General features: G+C 29.9%; 1 protein-coding gene across 11 annotated transcripts; it reads right to left on the minus strand.

Moving 5' to 3' along the window:
* Positions 1-562: 562 nt before the first annotated feature.
* Positions 563-8,765, minus strand: LOC105133051 (uncharacterized transporter YBR287W-like). Of its 11 annotated transcripts, none has more exons than XM_011036855.1 (8): positions 5,811-8,765; positions 3,863-5,726; positions 3,749-3,750; positions 3,278-3,703; positions 2,949-3,149; positions 1,829-1,922; positions 1,238-1,637; positions 563-860 (listed from the first exon to the last, which is right to left on the minus strand). In XM_011036855.1, the coding sequence occupies exon 1, from the start codon at positions 8,396-8,398 to the stop codon at positions 7,034-7,036; it is 1,365 nt and encodes a 454-aa protein (XP_011035157.1). In that variant the 5' UTR covers positions 8,399-8,765; the 3' UTR covers positions 563-860; positions 1,238-1,637; positions 1,829-1,922; positions 2,949-3,149; positions 3,278-3,703; positions 3,749-3,750; positions 3,863-5,726; positions 5,811-7,033. The 11 variants fall into 11 exon arrangements, with proteins under 11 accessions (XP_011035157.1, XP_011035162.1, XP_011035166.1 ...); XM_011036861.1 differs by lacking the exon at positions 563-860 and having other exon boundaries at positions 1,089-1,637; positions 3,278-3,372; positions 3,476-3,703; XM_011036860.1 differs by lacking the exon at positions 563-860 and having other exon boundaries at positions 1,055-1,637; positions 3,863-5,559; positions 7,033-8,765.
* Between the last annotated feature and the right edge of the window lie 13,149 nt (positions 8,766-21,914).

Below are 21,914 nucleotides of genomic sequence, written 5' to 3' on the forward strand. Positions count from 1 at the left end.
GTAGTGTGTAAGAATACAATAAAATTTTTTAAAAAAGTTTGATAATCAAATAAAAGATCACTATTGTAACCCAAAGTTGAGAGCTTGCACATTGAAAAAAATTATAGAGAAACCACTGCATTTTTAGGTCTTTTATATATATATATAATTATAATTGTAATATAATAATTATCAGATGATATTGTTTTACAAATATGTTAAGCAAGTATTTAGTCTGCATACTTGTGTTATTAAAGTGCAGGCAACTTCATTAGAGGTAGATGATTTAAAAATATTTACAATTATTTTTATGGTCCCTAACTCTCAAAATATTTTTTATGGTAATTGAGTAAACTGAAAGTAACTTTAGAGCTTTAAGACTACCTATCATTTTATACTCCATGTACTTAAATTGAATCACACACATATATTAAAATTAATATAATTTATGTGAATTGAAAAAATAGAAATAATATATAAAAATACTCATGTACAATTTATTTATTTTCAATTGCATTCTTTTACAATTTAATTATTAAAATTAATCCTGAAAAAGTGAATTCAAGTGAAGGACACAGGAAGAAAAATCAAGTTCATTATCATTGTGCGGGCACAAGTTCTTACAACAAATGTATGGTGGTAAATACAGCAAGAGGCCCTAGATAAATATGGAAGGATAAGGTAAGAGTAGCATCACATTACCAATGGTTTCCTAGCCGTGCAAGAATTTATGTTCTGGAGGTTATAGCAGACAGTGCAGAAAGCAATTGAATCATCCCGTTGATAAATCTGGTATGATCAAATTATGACTGAAATTAGCCCTCGAAAGTCTAGATGATTAAATTGTTGACTTTCCCGTCAAGCTCAAAAGTCTTCATGTGCTGGGAAAAAGGAAAGGAAAAATCTTGCAGGGTTACAACTTCAACTGAGATTTTCAAGAAATCATTGACTTGCAAAGTTAATAAAATTACTTTTGGAACTAATGATTGAGCTGCATTTTTACACTAACTGTGATTATATCTTTGATCATACAAGAATCTATCTATTTTTTTAATATTGAAAGCTTCAGATGCTCTTGACACATGCAAGGCATCCCAAAAGAACCTTCAAATGTTGAAGTGCAAATCAATTCAGAATAAATCAGGAACATTTTTAGCAACTATCTATGATGTCCTGTAAAGACACCCTCCATCTGTCAAATCTGAGCATGGTCTAGAATTCAGACATGTGCAAGGAATCCTAAATATATTAATTATACCGTGCACAAACAACCAACAAAGTTTGGAATCTAACTAGCTGGCTTTCCCCTCGATTCGCTGCGGGGGGTTCACAATCGTCATTAAGCGAATCACTGATCACAAATAGGTGAGAAATGACATACAAAAAAGATTAGTAGTAGAAAAATATCCATGAAGAGAGGATGGGGAAAAAAAGGATACATTTTTATGTAAGAAGCATGCTATTATGTAATAAGTGCACCTAGGCCAAGATCTCCAATCTTCACTTCTCTTTGGTTCCCATTCACAAAAACATGACAATTCAGACCTCTTTGGATAATAGGGGGGTCGTGGCTATGGAAGTAAAGAATCCCTCTCAAGATCTGCCTGCACCAATGCTTCACAGCTCTAATGTTAGCTCTTTTGTGCTCTAGTCTATACCTATGAAAGACCAGAAAAGCGAAGAGAATATAATCATAAGATTACAAACAATTCAAAAGACACAAAGCATAATCAGCAGAAAAGTAAAGAATGGGCCATGGAATCATTAGTGTTTGAAAAATTCTTGTTGTCTTAAAGTCCAAGAAGTGAACATTTCAGTCACAATCAGCAAACCATTACCAAAAACTCACAGTAGAATCTTCCAAAATCTTCAGGGTTTTCAAGAAACAACTGAGGCTGACTTGGTTCCTAGCAGCTTCAATCCCTTCACTGCTCTATGCTTGCCTAAATCAATCAACAAACCATTATCAAGAACCCACAGAAAGACTACAAAAGATTCCAACTTTCGCAAAAACAAGACATGAGCATCCATCAAACTCAAGCAAAGAAAATTAAGGCGGCAAACATACGGGAAAAGAAAATTTATAAATGGGATTCATACAAGGTCTTTGAAGCTCCCTGCTAAGGCTATCATTGTAGTGCAAGAACAAAATAAAACCCCAAAATCAAGCTTACAATTGAAAGAAGAAACACACAAACAGAGAGAATAGAAGAGGAAAGAAGTACTCTGGCAAATATTCTTGGTGGATCAACTTCAACAAACTCAGAGTAATCAGGTGGTTTCAAGATGTGAGAGATCATTAATTCTCCAACTTCCAAGTGCTTATTTTTATTCTCTTTCTTTCTTTGTTATGATTCAGATTTCCCCTCATAGTATTTTCCCTCTTCTCTTGACTGAAAGGAGGACTGAAGAGTCGGATAAATGAGGGGAAAGAAGAAAATTTCAATAATGAGGTTATGCCAGCATAGAGATGATCCTAATTTCCTTGAAACTTTTATATCAATCATAAGAGCATAGGATCACTTCCTTAAATGAAACCAAATAAGCTGGAAACCCTATTATTATCTTACAGTATTGCATTTTCTCATGCCATGGCTAACAACACCGTGAGTCTCAAAGGGCCCAGCTACCAAAATATTATTTTCCATATCTTCCAAGTTTTGAGTAGAACTCGACCAGCAAATATAGATCACTCCTATTTTAACATCTTGCAATCAACAAAAAACTAGCAAGTGGTATGCAATTTGGATATCTGCACGTCGTAAGAAACAGCTTAGCTATACTTGGCGTCACCGTGAGCTTGCAAGAACATGACCAAGCCCTTAAAAGTTTACATTTGTGGAAGAATAAAAGTTCAAAATTCAACTTAGACTACCAGTGAGGTTTTATTCAGCCTTCAACGCATTCAATAGACTTGTTAACTCCTAAACTTTAATCTAGTTCTAAAAATTTGCTAAAGAGAAACTTACTGAGGTGAAACACGAGTATCATGTCCATTATCAATCAGATCTGGCCAGTTGTAGTTTTCAGACTCCTTAGCTGCATTTTCAGCAACTGTTTTTTTTTTTTTTTGGCGGCATCGTTTGCTTTTCCAATGCCAATGGCACTTTCCTCATCATCATTCTCTCCATAGATAGAAAGCTTGAACTCTTCAAATGCTTTGACAGCTCCTAGCCAGTGGACCATAAATATGAACATTTTTCAAGAAGACAAAAATGATTGTTAAGATCCGCATGAAGGGCACATAATGAAAGAATGGTGGATGCAGTAAAAGATAAGAAGTTAAATTTGACCTTACCTAGCCATGGCTTCTTCATCAAGAATGGTTTCATCATTGATTTCTGGCATGTCATCTTCATCCATACCTAGGGCCTGCAAAACTGCAGAGTGTCTCTGCAAACATGCAAGAAATTGTTTTGGAAATCACTGAGAAGGAGAATCCAGCAAAGATTAAAGGAAAGGAAAGGAATGAAATCATAATAAAAATTAAGTTCACACTACTCAGTCTCCAGCAATAATTGTAATACTACAGCAAATTAATCTTATGGAACGTGCTATATCCATATTGCTGGAAAATTGTGGATGATAACACAAAAGAGCATAGATGCCATCCATGTCCAATTCATCTGGTTACTTCCTTTTAACAGTTCAGCATCCACAGACTTTGTAATCTTTCAGGGCATATAAGCTCCAGCACTCACATAACAATAATCCCAACCACCAACTGCAGATGAAAAAAGCAATTGCAATTACATTGTACTGTTAAAACCACTTATTTGATCTTGGTGGCTATGAAAGGGACACATACATCAAAGGAAATTGATGAATAGGCAGGAATAAAACGGAATTATATGGAAAAAAAGGAAATAGATCAGGCCGCCACCTAAAAACAGTAGGTAAAAGCACAAACCAGTCTATGCATTTGCCTTTCTTGGATGTCGGTTGGCTATCTGATTTCAGCTGAAACATTTACAATAACTGTAATTTACAATAGCATGAGGCCGTTGTAGTCGAGGATTGTGACAACAGTGGTAAAACCAAGGGGATCATAACCTATTCAAATCAGACCAAAGAACAAAAAAAAGAAAGAAAGAGCATCCTGGAAAAAATGCTTGCAATTGTAAAAGGAAAGCATAGATTCATTTCTCATACAGACAGCATGACATTCAGTGTGAAAACAGAATCAGTTTCGTAACTGCAAAACTAAAAATAAACAACGCCAATTGACCTAACAAGGTGGACACAACATGAACAATCCATTCCCAGTTCTATTATCTCGCATCTGCATCATTATTGGAGATCTCAAATTTGAACATGGCTAAAAGACACAAAAATATTCTTTCCATCTTCGTCATGATAGCATGAATTTCTGTCTTTGCATAAAACCTTCACTTGAAAAGCCATAAAACTTTTACTGAGAATAACTATGTTATCATTTCTAGGAGGTTGTACAGTAAAGAAGGAGTTGCAGCTCAAGGAATAACTTTACTACATGTAGTAATGCTCTAGCATCTTTGCTTTTGGTTCTGCTTTTTAAAGGATTAATTGAATTCTTCTTCATAACCATTGCGTCGAATCAGTTAATAGACGTTCATTTGAACATTATGATGAAACTGTATGCATCCAAGGTCAAACCCCTCTACTATTTCCCATAATCAAAAAAGAAAGAAAAAATTGACTTGTCGATAGAACACACATCAATTTAAAATTTATTAATGATGCTAACAAAAACAGAAAAATTAATTTTAGATTTTAATTATTAGGATCCGTGTGTCAACTATATCAATGTTTTAGATTTCAAATTGTCATGCAGTCATGATCGTGATGAATGCTAGCTCATCATTTCTTCTAGATACAAATGAAAGGTCATGTTGCTACAAATCAATCATTCCAAGCAAGGAAGGATTCAGTCTTTGTTAAACGCATGGACATGATCCACCTGAAAAGTGACGCAGGTGCATTTAAATTCAAAGAAGACAACCCCAGTTGAAATTTTGAATCAAGTTTGACATTGAACTCTCAAAAAACAAAAATCTAATCTAGAATAAATAATGGCCTTTAGCTTCTTTTTTCGTCAGTGCAGTGCCATATCAAGAAATATTTATTCATTTTAATGACATTAAATGGAGGATAAAAAAAGTTATGGTTTGAAATGAGGTTGGCATTTGTTAGTTGATGATATAAACAATGATATTACAAAATTAAAAGCTGCAAACTTGGTGACTGTCAAGGAATTAATAGACTTCTTCAAACCTAGATCTTATTCAGGTAATTATATGTGCTTATGGGAATATATAGGAAGTTCATGATCTAAAGCTTACATGCAACTTTTTTCTAAACAGAATCTGCAAATATGACAGCTAAAAGAATGTTGAAAATAACATAATTAGCACAACTCTACTTCAATAAGCTGGAGTTATACGCATGCCCCAAAGTTTCAGTCTTTGTTCTCGTGCAACTACACCAAAACCTGTTCTTTTTTTTTTTCTTCTTTTTTCCGGAAAGGGCATTGATATCAGCTAGGCAGCAAGAAGGAATCCCACTGTAGGAAGCTCAGCAACGATATTCTTTCCCACAACCCTACAATCATATTAGTTATTTGCCTTACTTCAACTGGATCAATTTCTACTGTCAATTGATCAAAAAACACACATAAAAATGCTTAAATGTAAACAGATAAAAAAAAGATGGAAAACATATAAACAGAGAATAAAACTTATCTTGTAAAGCATCTTTATTCATCAATCCTGGGAAACAAAACCAAAATGAAAAGCTATTGTTATCCTAAGAACAAAAACAAATAAAAAAACATAAAAAAAAAATTCACTCACCTCAGCGATGCAATTTAGCACCTACCAGCCCAACACTGAAACATGTCACATGATCCATCCACCCTCCCCAGAGAGCACAACCCTCACATAAAACGGGAGACATCATAATTATAACAAGAGACAGGAAAGGGAAAAGAGAGCAAATGAAAAGGAAAAGTAAAGGAGCAAAAAAGAAAGAAAGAAACTGTTTCGCACAGGGGAGAGTAAGTAGTAGCAGAGGAATTAATAGTCCGACTAGTCGTCACCTCCCTCCCTTTCTAACTTTCCACTTTCACCTCTTTATAAAACCCTATCAACTCTCTCTTCCCCTCTCTTTCTTATTATATTCAGAGAGGCATAATTGATGAGCCATTTTTTAAATCTCAGATGCATGTTTGTGGTTTTGGGGAGAGAAAGCATATCGGTATAAAGATAAAAATAATGAAAAAGGGGATACATGTCTGGTTACTGATCTTTCCAGAGACAAAAACAGAGAAATGAAGACAAACACAGCGGCGGTGGCAAAAACCCCAGTTCTTTTAGAGTTGTAGGGTAATATTAAACATCTTAATCCCTATCTATGACTCCAGGTAGCTTGGTCTCAAATTTGAAATCTCTAAATGAATCAAGAGAATAATACTTTTGGCACTGGAAGCTCAACCATCCTCTGCTATGCGAGGAACTCTACAGGTTTGGAATGACCTCAACAAGGTAAGTTAACTAGGTGTATCAGGGATTATCAGCAAGGAACTAGTGCAATGAAAGTGCAGTTCAGCAACTAAACAAATCCCAGTCTGTTGTATCCTCTAGTAAGATGCTCTCTGGTATGGTTGAAGGATTTCATTTAGCTAATGTGGACTAATAAATAAGAAAAAGAAAAACAACGCAGGTACACGAACTGCTAATCAATGACACGTTCTGGCAGGGTTTAACACTTTCAAGCTGGCAATTTGTTGATCGGATCCATGCGTTTTTTAATGTTCATTTGATAGTTCAAACTTCAGATTTCCATGTACCACTTGAGCTAATGCCAACAGACTAAGCAAATGGACATTTCCTATCCTACTGAATCTTGCAAGTTTCATTAAATGCAGTTTGATTAGCATACACATCCTTTTACCAATTACACAAATCATTTATGCTCAAATAAGGTTCTGTGTTCATCTTAATCAGAAACTCATGCCCAGTGCATAAATTTATATATTTAACTGGGAAGCTTTAAACATGAAGGTTAAAGAAAAACCTTAGATATACGAAAACAGCAGTTTAAAGTAGACAATGATATATATCGAGAGAGAGAGCACAGCGCACACATGCTGCCAGAACAGGAGTGCCGAAGCCTCCTTAACTGCATAACCTCTCAAGCTTGCAATAACTCCCAACAAAATGGCACTAGGTGTAGTGTATTGCAGCAAAAGCACAAACTGGTACAATCGGTCCCCGGTAATTAAGAAATTCCATTTATCAGCCAAATAGACGACCCCAATTCCAATTACAGGAAGCACCAACAGCCTTGCAACAATAATGCCAATCGTGGTCCGAATCCCGAGTTTCGATTCATTTGGACCCTCACCAAGCATTCCCCCAAGAATAAGCATGACAGAAGGCACTGTGGCATCAGCCATCGTACCTAAACTATCTGTGATAACTTCAAGAGGAGCATAGGCACCATAAACCATATGTCTGAGAGCAGGGATCACTCCAATAACCATAGCTAAGAAAAAAGCAACTGTTGGAGGCTGAAGAATGTGGTGAATTGGTGTCTGTTCAGAAACAACTCTAATCTTTCTAGCCACCCTAGGTTCCGCCAAGCACCTAATGAACTTGGAGCTACTTTCACCTCCCTCCTCTCTTCCCTCTTCTATTGCTTCAAGATCAGGAAAATTTGTTTGTGAAATGCCAGAGACGCTATTGAAGAGCCTAGGAATCAAAGGCGTCTTGCTATGTTCAGTTTCCTTTTCTTCTATTCCTGTCAACTCAGATTCTACAAGGAGAGGCTCACTGAGATCAGCAGGAACTAACTCAATCACTATCTCTTCATCAACAATCTCATACTGCTCCAATGGGGGCTTCATCACGTGGTAAACAAGTGTGTAAACGAGAATAACAGAAACCCATTGAGAAAAGGATACATAAGCAATACCATTTCCATAACAATCCGGACCGAAAGGAGCATCAGAACTGTGACACACTGATGCAACTACTGCCAGTAGAATATTGCCAGTGTTGCCAAAAGCAGTCATGATGATTGTGAACCGAACAAACTCCCTCGGTGGCCGGCATATAAACACCACCAAGCAACCCAATATGCAACCAATGGAAGTACTAATGATTACATTTACAGGAATGAACCACCACTGAACAATGTCCTTGAGAGTAATGGATGGACCAAGCTGAGTGAATATTAAGCAAGGCAAGAACAAAGCAAAAACAAGCTTGCTAAGGAGCTTGAAAGTAGCTTTAGGGACAAGTTGTACTTTTGGGTGAGCAAGAATTAAACCGGGGAGAGCCAGCGCTATAAGCTTCAATAGATGTAGTATTGCAGATTTCACTTCCTCTCCTTCAGATTTTATGTTTTTCTGAACTGAAGCAAGAAAAGCTTCCATCATTTTCTTCACTCTCACAAACTCTCTTGCGAATCCAAAAGTACTAATGAATTGAACTATACAAGTTCCAAGCAAGCTTTACAAGACAAGGAGAACCAACAGCAAACTTTGAACTCGAAGGGTTTTTGTCAATCAGTTGACCAAACCATGCCACAACATAGTTTATCAAATAACCCAATCATAAAACGAAAATCCCGAGAAACTTCACAGGCTATGATATAATTTACCAGCAGAAAAAATGAGAAAATTTTCATGGACCATGTGAAAAGGGAGGCTGAAAATCTTCATGGAGAAGGTGGAGAGAGACGTGTAGATTCAACGTTCAAGATTTATTTTTTTGGAATTTAGCACATAACAAAATTCGGAAAATAATAGGATACACAAAATATAGAGATAGGCAGATCCAATGTCCGCGTGATTACAAGGTCTCCTGGCATGTTTATATATTGTTATAAATTTATAGAAAAAATTATAAAAAAAAAAATTATACGGGAAAAACTATTGTAGTCTATAATATTTTTAAAGAAAAAATTATAAAGTTAAAATTTTAATTAATTTAATATTAAAAAATAAAATTAAAAAAATAATTTTAAAAAAATCATAACAAAAAACAAAAGGAAAAACAATTAAAAAATAAAATTAAAAAAATAATAACAAAAAACAAAAGGAAAAAAAATTATGTAGAAAAATACTATAGCAATTTATAGTGTTTAATGAGGAAATCTAAAATTATAATTCTGAAATAGCTCAATGTTAAAAATAATAAAATCGATAAAGATAATTTTGAAAAAAACCATAACAGAAATAAAGAAATAAAATTTTGAAAAAAACCATAACAGAAATAAATCATGTGAGGAAATACTGTAACAATCCATAGTGTTTTAAAGAAAAAATTACGAAGCTAAATTCTCAACCAACTTAATATTAACAAAAAAAATCAACAACAAAATTCTAGAAAAAAAACACAAAAAAAATCACAAAAAGAAGAAGACAATTTTGGAAAAAAAAAGCAAAAAGAAAAAAAATAGAGAAAAAAACATGTGGGGAAAATTTAAAGTTAAATTCTCAATCAGTTCAATATTATAAAAAAAATTGACAAAGATAATTTTGAAAAAAAAATATGAAGAAAAACATTGTAGGAATCCACGATATTTGAAAGAAAAAACAATAAAGTAAAATTCTCAACCAACTCAATATAAAAAAATAAAATCAATAAAAATTATTTAAAAAAATCATAAAAAAAATATGCATGAAAACATTGTAACAATCCATAATGTTTTAAAAAGAATTATAAACTAAATTTTCAACCAGTTCAATATTAAAAAAATCAATAAAAATAATTAAAAAAACACAAAAACAAAAAAGAATAAAAAAAAAGACAATCTTGAGAAAGAAAGAAAAAACAAACATGTAAAACCTAAAAAAAAAGAGGGGAAATGAAAAAAAATGAAGGAAAAACAAAAAAAAAAAAGAAGAGAAAAGTAATAGTACTTAACACACATTTTAGAGCATTACTTAATATAATTTAGCAAATCATTGATCATATCTCCAATTTAAATGATTTACTTTAAGAAGTTGTTTGGAAGTATAGGAGTAGTTGTTTTTAAAATATTTTTTATTTAGAAATATATTAAAATAATATTTTTATATTTTTTTAAAATTATTATTGATATCATTATATTAAAAAATTTTAAAAATTTTTAAAAATTAAATTTAAATAAAAAATAAATTTTCATAAAAACATTGTAACAATCCATAATGTTTTAAAAAGAATTATAAACTAAATTTTCAACCAGTTCAATATTAAAAAAATCAATAAAAATAATTAAAAAAACACAAAAACAAAAAAGAATAAAAAAAAAGACAATCTTGAGAAAGAAAGAAAAAACAAACATGTAAAACCTAAAAAAAAAGAGGGGAAATGAAAAAAAATGAAGGAAAAACAAAAAAAAAAAAAGAAGAGAAAAGTAATAGTACTTAACACACATTTTAGAGCATTACTTAATATAATTTAGCAAATCATTGATCATATCTCCAATTTAAATGATTTACTTTAAGAAGTTGTTTGGAAGTATAGGAGTAGTTGTTTTTAAAATATTTTTTATTTAGAAATATATTAAAATAATATTTTTATATTTTTTTAAAATTATTATTGATATCATTATATTAAAAAATTTTAAAAATTTTTAAAAATTAAATTTAAATAAAAAATAAATTTTCATAAAACACACTTTGCATCATATTTCCAAATGATGTCTAATTCATTAGTGGTGACATTTATTAATGTTGTTTCATTCATTGTATGGTCTAACATTTTTTATGGTATTAATAATGTTGTTATTAGAATTTTAGTATATCTACATGGTTTTTTATTTTTTTTCATTATAACTTGTGAAGAGAAAAAAAATACTTCAAAGTATATTAAAATTTTAATTATAACATTATCAAAATAATTTAAAAAATTTAACAAAATAAATTCAATAACATAAAAAAACCATTAATAATAACTATAGTCAAAAAAAAAAAAGAAGAGAAAAGTAATAGTACTTAACACACATTTTAGAGCATTACTTAATATAATTTAGCAAATCATTGATCATATCTCCAATTTAAATGATTTACTTTAAGAAGTTGTTTGGAAGTATAGGAGTAGTTGTTTTTAAAATATTTTTTTATTTAGAAATATATTAAAATAATATTTTTATATTTTTTTAAAATTATTATTGATATCATTATATTAAAAAAATTTAAAAATTTTAAAAAAGTAAATTTAAATAAAAAGTAAATTTTCATAGAACACACTTTGCATCATATTTCCAAATGATGTCTAATTCATTAGTGGTGACATTTATTAATGTTGTTTCATTCATTGTATGGTCTAACATTTTTTATGGTATTAATAATGTTGTTATTAGAATTTTAGTATATCTACATGGTTTTTTATTTTTTTTCATTATAACTTGTGAAGAGAAAAAAAATACTTCAAAGTATATTAAAATTTTAATTATAACATTATCAAAATAATTTAAAAAATTTAACAAAATAAATTCAATAACATAAAAAAATCATTAATGATAACTATAGTCGGTCACACAAACCACTCAAAAATAATATACAACTCACTTGTTTTATTATATGCAACTCACTTGTTTTATTAGGAGTACAAGATTATTTTTGTATTTTTATAATAATTAATTCGTTATAATTTATTTGAAATAGGAGCAAATCAGTTTTTTAATAATTAAAAAATAATTGATACATGCACAATAAATGAGCAATACATGCACGTCATATGGTAGTCAAAAAGACCCAATTGCCATGTCATTTGAAGCGTTCAATAGATGGAGTGGCTCGCGTGGTGAAAATTACAGCAATCAAGCAGTTTTGAAGTGTTTTTTTTTTTTTTTTCCTCTCTTTTTTCTCATCTCAACTTGTTAGCTAAACATTAAAAGTGGTCCTTTTATTTGTTCTTTTTTTAATTTTGGTCTTTATTTTTTTTATTGGTCTTTATTTATTTTGAATTCTTTTTATAATTGTTTTCTTTTTAATCACATCTCTTACTATCTTATTTTATTTTATTTTTATATTAAATATAATTCTAATTCTTTTGAATCTTTTTTTTTTTTATCAAACTAGGTAGAAGGATGAAGTGAAACATTTTGTACAAGTTCCAGAATAGAATTTTTCTTAATTATGAAAAAACAAAAAAAAAGTGGAAGCCAACTAGCTTGGAAATGTTGATTGATGGACTGAATGCTAGATCATATGCCAATCTCTCTGAGCTTAATTGTATGGTTACGTATTGAAGGTTATCTTTGGCAAAGACAAAGCATTTGCCCACTTGCAGGTTAGCTTTCCAAGCCCTTCAGACGTCCCAATCAACCAAGCTCAATCAGTGAAAGCATCCTGTAATTACAGCTTTAAAATTATAAAATTTTCTTGATTTTGATTTGAAATTGATTGCACTGCGAACTAGCTTATGGAACTCAAGATTAGAAATTCTTTGTGTGATATAAATCATGTTTTCGTCCTTGAAACAGTGAAATTAAAAAGAGTTATGCAATTTAATATTTTTTTTTTTCTAGAGTATTTAAAAAAATTACTAAAAATAGGTTAGAGAATACGGTGCACAAACTGTATTCTTAACAAATTCAAAAAAAATAATTTACTTTTTATTAAAATTTAATATATTTTGTATATTTTAGATTGTTTTGATATAATGATATTAAAAATAATTTTTTAAAAATAAAAAATATAATTAATATGTATTTCGACACAAAAAAATATTTAAAAATCACTATACCGTTAAACAAGTTGTAAATTTGACTAATTTGAAGGAGCCAGATTGGGTTCATTAAAAGATAAAATTCTTCCAATAATGATTGGGATTATACACAAGACTCTAACTTAAAACTTTATAAAAAAAAAGTTTATTATTAATCCAGAAAAATCCAAATGATCACAATTTGGTTTATGTGATTAAAAAAACAATGACGAGCTTAGCAATTCAGGAAATAAGCTATCTAGCCCCTGCCGATTGTGTTAGGCTTGAGGAAGACCCAAAGGGCTTTATGGGGCAGCACGTTGAATCTGCTTCTGCAGCCTCCCTCGTCTCCAAGATATCTTGCATTCCTTTTCATACACTGTTACTCCAACAATATTTCTATTCTAGGAATCATGGATCCCAGTTTTTCCCAAAGAGGGGAAAAAACAAACCTAAGAAATCTTTTCTAAGAAATGAGTAACTAAGAAATATCTTATCTTATAAAAAATATTTTTAATTAAGGTTAAGTTGATATTTATATATAATTGGTTAAAATTATGGTTGAAATTGAAGTTAAACAAAAAATAGTTTAATATATTTAGTTAAAAATGATATTAAAATTGAGGTTATAAAATAATTTTTAAAAATATATATTAATATTAATATTTTTTTAATTTAAATATTATAGATTTAACTATTGCTATTACATTATGAAATAAATAATATATTATATAAAATATTTCTTATTCTTCTATTAAACTATCTATAATTTGGGATTGATATCAAATTTTACAAATGTTATGTGTTCAAGTATTTTTCGTTATATGTACTGTTATTGAATAATGTTAAATACTAATTTTTTAAATAAAATCCAATTAAAAAATAAAAATACTTTTTTATTTTACTAGATCAAACCCCGTTCAATATATTTTAAGCTTTGGATCGAATCAGATCCGATCGGAACAGTGGAGCATGCCTCCACTATTCGCATGAATGGTGGGGGCATGCTCCACTATTCACTAAATAATGGAGGATGATTTAGCATTTTCATCCGCGCAAAAAGCAATTCTTACTTTGCTTTTTTATCTTATACATTTCAAATGTAAAATCCCATGAGATTCATGAATAGTAATTTTTTATTATTATTATTATCAAATATATTGTATCTACCTTTTAAATAAAACACATGTAATTTCCTAAACAAACACTACCTTAATAATGCAAGCTAATTTGACAAGGATTTCACTTAGTTGTGTTATGGCATTCACAAAAAGGATGAATTATATATTTGTCATTAAAAATCAAAATAAAAAATTTAACTTTATTTTAAAAAAAAAAAATAGAATTTTAAGATAAAAAAATATAGATAATATTTTTTTAAAAAAATAACATAGTTTTAAAAAAATCTATCAATATAAAACACAACTTTTGAAAAATCATGAATGAAAATCATGACTTTTGACGAAAACAAAAAACAAGTAACCATCATGACTTTGATAAAAGAAAAAAAAACAAGTAACTTCCACCTAAAATTCAAACTTAGATTTAACCTAAATTTAAATTCAAATGCAAACACGAAAGAATATTCTAATTTCAAATCAAAATCTTAAACACCAATCCTAAATCTTAAAAGTAAACATTAAACACTAATCTTAATCATTAACCCCAAATAACTCTAAACCTCAAATATAGGGGTTAGAGGTTTGTGTTTAGGATTAATGATGTAGCCGAATCAGTAGAAATTCAAGATTTTAAATAGTCAGATAAAGTTCCTCCATAATTACATTGAAACTTGTCATAAACAGAATGTATGAACATTCCTGTAAATGATTTTATAAGCCAGTAAAATAAAGCTAAGTTCAAGAGAAAATTTAGTCGTGTAAAGCTAATATAATAACAATAAAAAACTATAACTCTCAATCTTATTAATTAGATTAAACTTAAATTCTTTCCAATTAGCTCTATAACCGTAGCGGCTACATCACTAACCCTAAGTACTCACCCCAATCCCAGAATTCCAAATCTAGACTGCCGATTTTGGCCGATGAATAGTTAATATTTGTGCCTGTAGGGGAACACATAATAAAGTAATAATAATTCACTTTTTTTTAAAAATTCCACATGTCATGAAAGTAATGATATGAACTTGATTTCTTTATGGGATATGAATTGACACAAAAAATCATGACTTTGACCACAAAAAAAAAAACAAGTAACCTTAAATTTAAAATTCAATCATAGTTGTACCCTCAAATTAAATTCAAATGCAAACTCTAAAGAATACCCTAATCTCAAATCATAATCTCTAAATCTTAAAAATAAACATTGAACACTGATACTAATCATTAATTTTAAATAACTTTAAACTTTAAATATATGGGTTTGGGGTTTATATTTAGAGTTAATAATGTAGCTGAATTAATAAAAATTCAAGATTTTGATCAGTCAAATAAAACTAAAAAATAATTACATGAAAACTTGTCAAAAAACAAAATATGTGGATAATGTTTTAAATGTTTTTATAAACAATAGATTAGAGTTAAGCTCAAGAAAAGATTTTATCATATCAGACTAAAATATTGACAATAAAAAACTATAACTCTAGATGTTATTAATAGATTAAATTCAAATTCTTTCCTGTAATTTTACAAATCAGTTCCATAACCGTCATCACTAACCCTAAGTACTCACCCCAATCCTAGAATTCCAAATTTAAACTAGTACTCACCCCAATCCTAGAATTCCAAATCTAGCCGATTTTGGCTGGTGGATAGTTAATATTGGCCGGTGCCTGTAGGGGAACACATTATTAAGCAATAATAGTTCTTTTTAAAAAAAAATTCCAGCTGTCACGAAAATAAAGATATGAACTTGATTTCTTTATAGGATATAATTTGATACAAAAAATCATGAATTTGACAAAAAAGAAGAAGAAGAAGTAACCTTAAAAGTTATGAGTTGTAATCATGACTTTAATAATAATAATAATAATAATAATAAACAATTCACCTTGAATTTAAAATTCAATCATAGTTGTAACCTAAAATTAAATTCAAATACAAACTTTAAAAAATATCCTAATCTCAAATCATAATCTTAAACACTAATTCTAAATCTTAAAAGTAAATATTAAATACTTATACTAATCATTAACCCTAAACCCTAAGGAACTTTAAACTTTAAGTATAAAGGTTTGAGGTTTATATTTAGGATTAATAATATAGCTGAATTAATAAAAATTCAAGATTTTAAACAGACAGATAAAACTCTATCATAATTACATGAAAACTTACCACAAACAGTAGATAACATTGTAAATATTTTTATCAGCAATAGAATAGAGCTAAGTTCAAGAGAAGATTTGGTCATGATCATGTAACATAATGACAATAAAAAACTATAATTTTAGATGTGATTAATAGGTTAAACTCAAATTCTTTTATGTAATTTTATAAATCAGTTGTATAACTGTCATAACTAACCCTAAATACTCAATCTAATCTCAAAATTCCAAATTTAAACCGCCGATTTTGGCCTTAATACATATTGGCCCCTGCCTGTACAGGAACACATTATTAAATAATAATATTTCTTTTTATTTTTAAATTCCACACGTCACGAAAGGAATGATACGAACTTGATTACTTTATGGGATATGATTTCCCCCATGCCTGCTTCCGTCTATTTAGAAAGCTGTAGGATCAGGTGTTACATTTTGATTTTTCTATCACACTTTTCTCTGTATCATTTTCTGTCTTCTACACAAAAAATGACAAGAAAGTAATGATATGAGATAGGACCAAAAGAAATCTTGATTTCAATATTTGAACTTCATAACAATCACATAAAAGTTAGAATTCAATTATTTGAGTCCTTTTGTTATCGTCGAGATTGTTTTTTTAATTATAATTTGAAAAAAATTATTTTATAAAAAATATTTGCAGTGAAGGTTGGTTTAGTATTTATATATATTTGATTAAAACTGTGATTGAAATTAAGATTGAATAAAAAGTAGTTTAATGTGTTTTGTTAAATATATTTTTCCAATTAAGATTATAAAATAACTAAAAAAGATATATATTAATATTGATGATTTTTCATTTAAATATTGTAAATTTAACTACCATTATTCTATTATTAAATAAATAATATTTTATATCAAATATTTTTTATTATTCCATTAACTTATTTACAATTTCATCACGTAAGAAATTCATCTGATAAGGACTATAGTTTCCATGGTGTTTTGAGCGTGTAACAAAATCAGGTAAAATATCAAACAAAATTAAAATTGCAAACAAATTCTACAAATATTACGTCATCATGCAATGTTCTTCTAATTTATATAGTGTTATTAAATAAAATTAAACGCTAGTTTTTTGAATAAAACACAATTTTAAAAAAAATTTATTAGGTCGGATGCGGTCCAATAAACACTTTTCACGTAAACAGTACCAAAAAAATTCACCTCGTACTGTTTATGTGAACAGTGCCAGCTGAATGCTTCTTGCGATGCCAAGAGAGTTATATAATTCACTTGCATCACCTGGCATGGGCACTATTGTGAACATCGTCCAGGTTAATTATACAAGAAGCAACTCCCAATTGCTGTGTGCGAAACGGAGACTTAAGGAAAAAAATTATGGGTACGTACCACCGAACAATAAATTGCTTTTGTCATATTATCAAATGACTAGCTTACACGGTTTATTTTAAAAGCTAAAACTATTGTGTAAACAAACACCCATTTAGTTATCTTTCTGGTTTACATGTCCTCTATATATTGCAACTTAAATTAAAAAAAAATGATTATAAAAAAATTTCAAGTAATAGAAAATTATTTAATATTATTATTAAATCTAAATTAATAAGTTAATCTTGAAATCTATATTTACTATTTAACTTAACTTTAAAATTAAACCATGAAAACATTTTCTCAATGTAACCAGCTGACTTGATGTGTTTAAAAATAACTCGAATAATTGGTAAAAAAATATGGTTTAGCTTTAAAAAAATTAAGATTATCCTTTTCTTTTAATACTGAGATGATGATATGTTGGATCTATCCGGATTTCACGATTTTAACTATTTAAATTCAAGATCCTGGTGATGGACTACTCTAAGTTAGGAACTTTTAAAAAAGAAACTATTTTTTTACTTAATTATAGAATAATAAAAATAAAAACTTGTAAAATTAAATATAAATTAAATATCAAAACGTTTATTTAAGATGACAATTATGTTATATAAAGTAAATTGACGTAATTTATAAAGATAAATTTAAAATGAAGAAAATTAAACAAAAAAAAAAGAGAGAAGAATTAGATGCATTAATTAATCCTTGAAGTGAATATTGACATTGCAAAATGGTATCAAGCTTAAGTTGACACCCCAACTTGTTTTTTTGCTATAAAACTATAAACTTTCGTTTGTTTATATTATCTAATATATATATGTCATCTTTCAATTGTTCTTATAAAATTACCAAATTTTGTTTTTGTGTATAAAACTATAAACTTTTGTTTGTTTATAATATCTAATGTATATATGTCATCTTTCAGTTGTTCTTATAAAATTAAACAAGGATGCGCGTGACATGTGATAGATTAAGATAAATTTGTGAAATTAAATACTTACACAAAGCTCACATTACATTAAAATTCTTAGCATCCTAAACCAAAAACTCCACAAGGAGAAGGAAAAGTTCGTAAAGAGAGAGGAAAAGGTACTCATATATGAACTTATCTAAGCTAATACATTCCAGTTTTTTTTTTTTTTTGTTGGATTTCTGCTCTCTTTTCTACTCTAAAATCTTCTCTCATTCCTATTTTTATATTCTGTATCTCAATAAACAGTTGTTTTTGAACATTTTTTCAAAGTAGTTCATTAAAGTTCTACGATGTGTTCCTAAGGTTGAATAGTTTGACCAGCACTCACTTCTTAGGCTGATATAATATGCATGCCATAAACTTTATTCCTATCAAATCCATCACTTGCAATAGCCTTAAACCATAATTGAGGATCACAAGGAAAATGAGTGAAAGTTGTTTCACCAAATTTCATAGTCATGCTAGCGTTATATGACTCTTACAAAATAAAAACAAAAAAGAGACAATTGTTTTCTTCTTTTTTCCCCTGTCCCTTTTCTTTATATAAGTTTCCTAATATAAATTCATTGGAGTCGGTTCATGTCCAAGCTGTTTTTCTTATTGTCACACCCAAATATCACGGCAACCAATTAAAAGAATAATTACTCGATTGAAAAAAGAATAGATATCTAACATATTATTTTTTTCAAGAAAATATCTTGTTCAATAAATTGTCACCTAGTATTATGGTTACTAGGAACCCTAACTGATCAACAGAAATTCTATGGTACAAGACTGGTTACACAAAATAAAAGATGATATCACCCCTTAAACTAACTACTAAAACAGGCTGCATTGCTGGCTTTGTCTAAAATTGCTAAGAATTTGTTCTTCTTTTCTTTCTTTTTTTATTTTTCCTTTCATGTTCCTGACTCTAGCATCAGTGAATAATTTCTACAAATATTTCCAACCTAGTGTTGGTAAATATTATACAAATCCAAAAAAATTACAATACTCCTGACTTTAGCGTTAGTGAATATTTTCACACAAAAAAAATTGAAAAAAAATTTTCTATGCCATTTTTTTCTTGCTTATCCTTTATTAGTATTTGACCTTTTTAGATGTAAGTAAAAAAACATTGCACAACATATTTGCATTTAATAGTAATACTCGATAGATTGAGCCCCCAAATGTTTTTGGAATTTTCTATTATTGAAAATGGATTTGTTTAGTCAAATATTAAATTAAAATAGGCATAAAAATTATGACCAAGGCATAAGGGTGTGTTTTGCCAAGCACATCCTTAGCAAACACAATTTGGACAGGCTAGGCCTAAAGCTCACACCCAACCCACTCTTTTTTATTTTTGGGCTAGATCTAGCCCAGCCAAACCGGCTCGGTTACTAGTTCAAACTAGTAACCCGGTCAGTATATTTTCTTTACAAGCGTGCGCAAGCTACTCAAGCACACTTGCTACAAGAAGAGGGTAATTAAAAGTGAAAAGGAGGGGATGAAATAACTTACCTGCTATTGGATTGTTGTTGCCAACTTCTTGAGTGAAGAATGATGTAGGCACTCGTTGTTGGGAAAATTGGTATTATTCATTTTGCATTTGTTTTTCTTCTCTCTTTTGCATACAGTAAAGCCTGAATTTATAGTGTCAAAGTCCCTTTGTATGTGAGAAATAAAGTTTCAATCAAACTTATTCTCTTTTTTGAAGTTTGAATTTGATTAAGAATTAAATTTGAAAGCTGATAACTATCATTATCTTGAAGACAAGGATTATCTTGAAGATAGTTGTCATAACCCAATTCTGGGTAATTCCCTTAAAATCACCTATTTTCAAATTAAAAAATCAAAAAAATAAAATAAAGGTTGGCAATGTGGAGAAAGCTGGTCGGGGAATCAAGCTGCAATGTTTTAAGGAAGTTTAATGCCTAATTGTACCTCATTGTGCTCAAAATAGAGAAAAAATACAAATTCAAGTCAAATTAAATGATTATTAGATGAATTTGCATAAAACTTAAGTCCAAGGACATAATTAAATTTTTTAATAGAACAATTTGATTGGTAAAATTAAATTTTAATTATGTTTAAGAATTAATTTGGATCCAATTGAAAGATTTAATTAAGTGCAAGGACTTAATTATACTTGAAATGAGTCAAATTAATTTTATTTAGCACCTAGTTGGTGAAAAATTAAGTTTGGGGGCCTAATTTTAGCTTAATTGAGAAGATTGAAATTTTAAGAGATCAAATTTAATTTTTACCAAGTTAATTGATCAAAATTATGGGACAACTTGCAAGAAAATTAAAGTTTAGGGGTCAATTAGGGGTTAAATTGAAGAAATCTAAGATTAGGGATAATATCGCAATAGGCATGTAACTTCGGAGCTCTAATTAAAGTTCATCAGGGCCTTAATTGAAAAATTCTATGATCAATTAAAGGTTCAATTAAAAGCAATTGAAAGAGGAAGGAATGAAATGAAATGAATTTTGGCCAAAAACAGGATTTTGGCACTGTTCATCTTCTTCTTTAAATCTCTGAAATAGTTGGTCCAAAAAAAAAGAGAAATAGCTGCATTTAATGTACCTAATGTCCATCAAATTTGCCAAAACTTGCACAAAACTGATCACCAGACATCACTTTACATCCGGGTATGGTCAGCACTAGCTCACTGGCAAATAAATGGACGTGGCACCACCCCAAATAGACCAACTCAAGTAGCCTGCAGTTGCATATTTGACAATTTGACATTGCGTCATGTCTACTTTGAGCCAATGGTTGGAATCCTTTTCATCTGAATCAAGAGCTGAAATTTTTCTCCAGCGTATACAAGATTTCCTTTTCCACCTTCTGTAAATAGAGGTGGATTTGATAGCCTGATAAAGGAGAAATTCGGGTCCAAAGTCAGTCAAAAAACCAGTTTTTCTACCAATTTCTACAAATTTTCTTCTTTCTTTCTTTCTCAATCGTGGCCTTTGGCCACCACCACAACAACCACCAGTCTTTTCGCCATCAGCTCCACCATAGGAAGCCAACTCAACCACCAGGCGACCACCAAGAGCCACTATTAGTTTCTCTCTCCTCTCTACAGCACCTCTCGCATGCTTTTTTTCTTCTTCTTTCTTCCTCTTCCATCTACAGATGCTCCAGCCAAATCCACCATTGTTTCGACTGCCGGTTTCAGGTTGCCCTTCCCTGCCAGCCAACCATCTACACCATGCCAGGAAGTTCCACTGTTCATGCAGTGGACTATACTCTTTTTTAAAAAAAAATCTAAAAATTAAAAAAAAAATCATTTCAAAAAATTGTGTTTTCTTGCATATTTTTATACCAATTTTGCATAATATTGGTTATGTATTTACACTGTAAAATACAAATCCAGAATTAAAATACTCGATTTTCTCTAAAATTATTAAAAATTCAAAAAAAAATTAAATCGATTTTCATTTTCAAAAAAAAAAATTAATTTCTACAAATTTTCTTCTTTCTTTCTTTCTCAATCGTGGTCTTCAGCCACCATCACCATCACCACCGGTCTTTCCACCATAGGAAGCCAACTCAACCACTAGCTAACCACCAAGAGTCATCGTCGATTTCTCTCTCCTCTCTACAACCTCTCGTGCATGTTTTTTTTCTTCCTTCTTTCTTCCTCTTCCCGCT

The sequence above is a fragment of the Populus euphratica genome, unplaced genomic scaffold, assembly GCF_000495115.2.
Source record: "Populus euphratica unplaced genomic scaffold, PopEup_1.0 scaffold99.1, whole genome shotgun sequence".
Taxonomy (NCBI): domain Eukaryota; kingdom Viridiplantae; phylum Streptophyta; class Magnoliopsida; order Malpighiales; family Salicaceae; genus Populus; species Populus euphratica.

Coding starts and splice junctions, on each gene's coding strand:
- LOC105133051 (XM_011036855.1), bottom strand. CDS start 8,398: ATGATGGAAGCTTTTCTTGCTTCAGTTCAGAAAAACATAAAATCTGAA.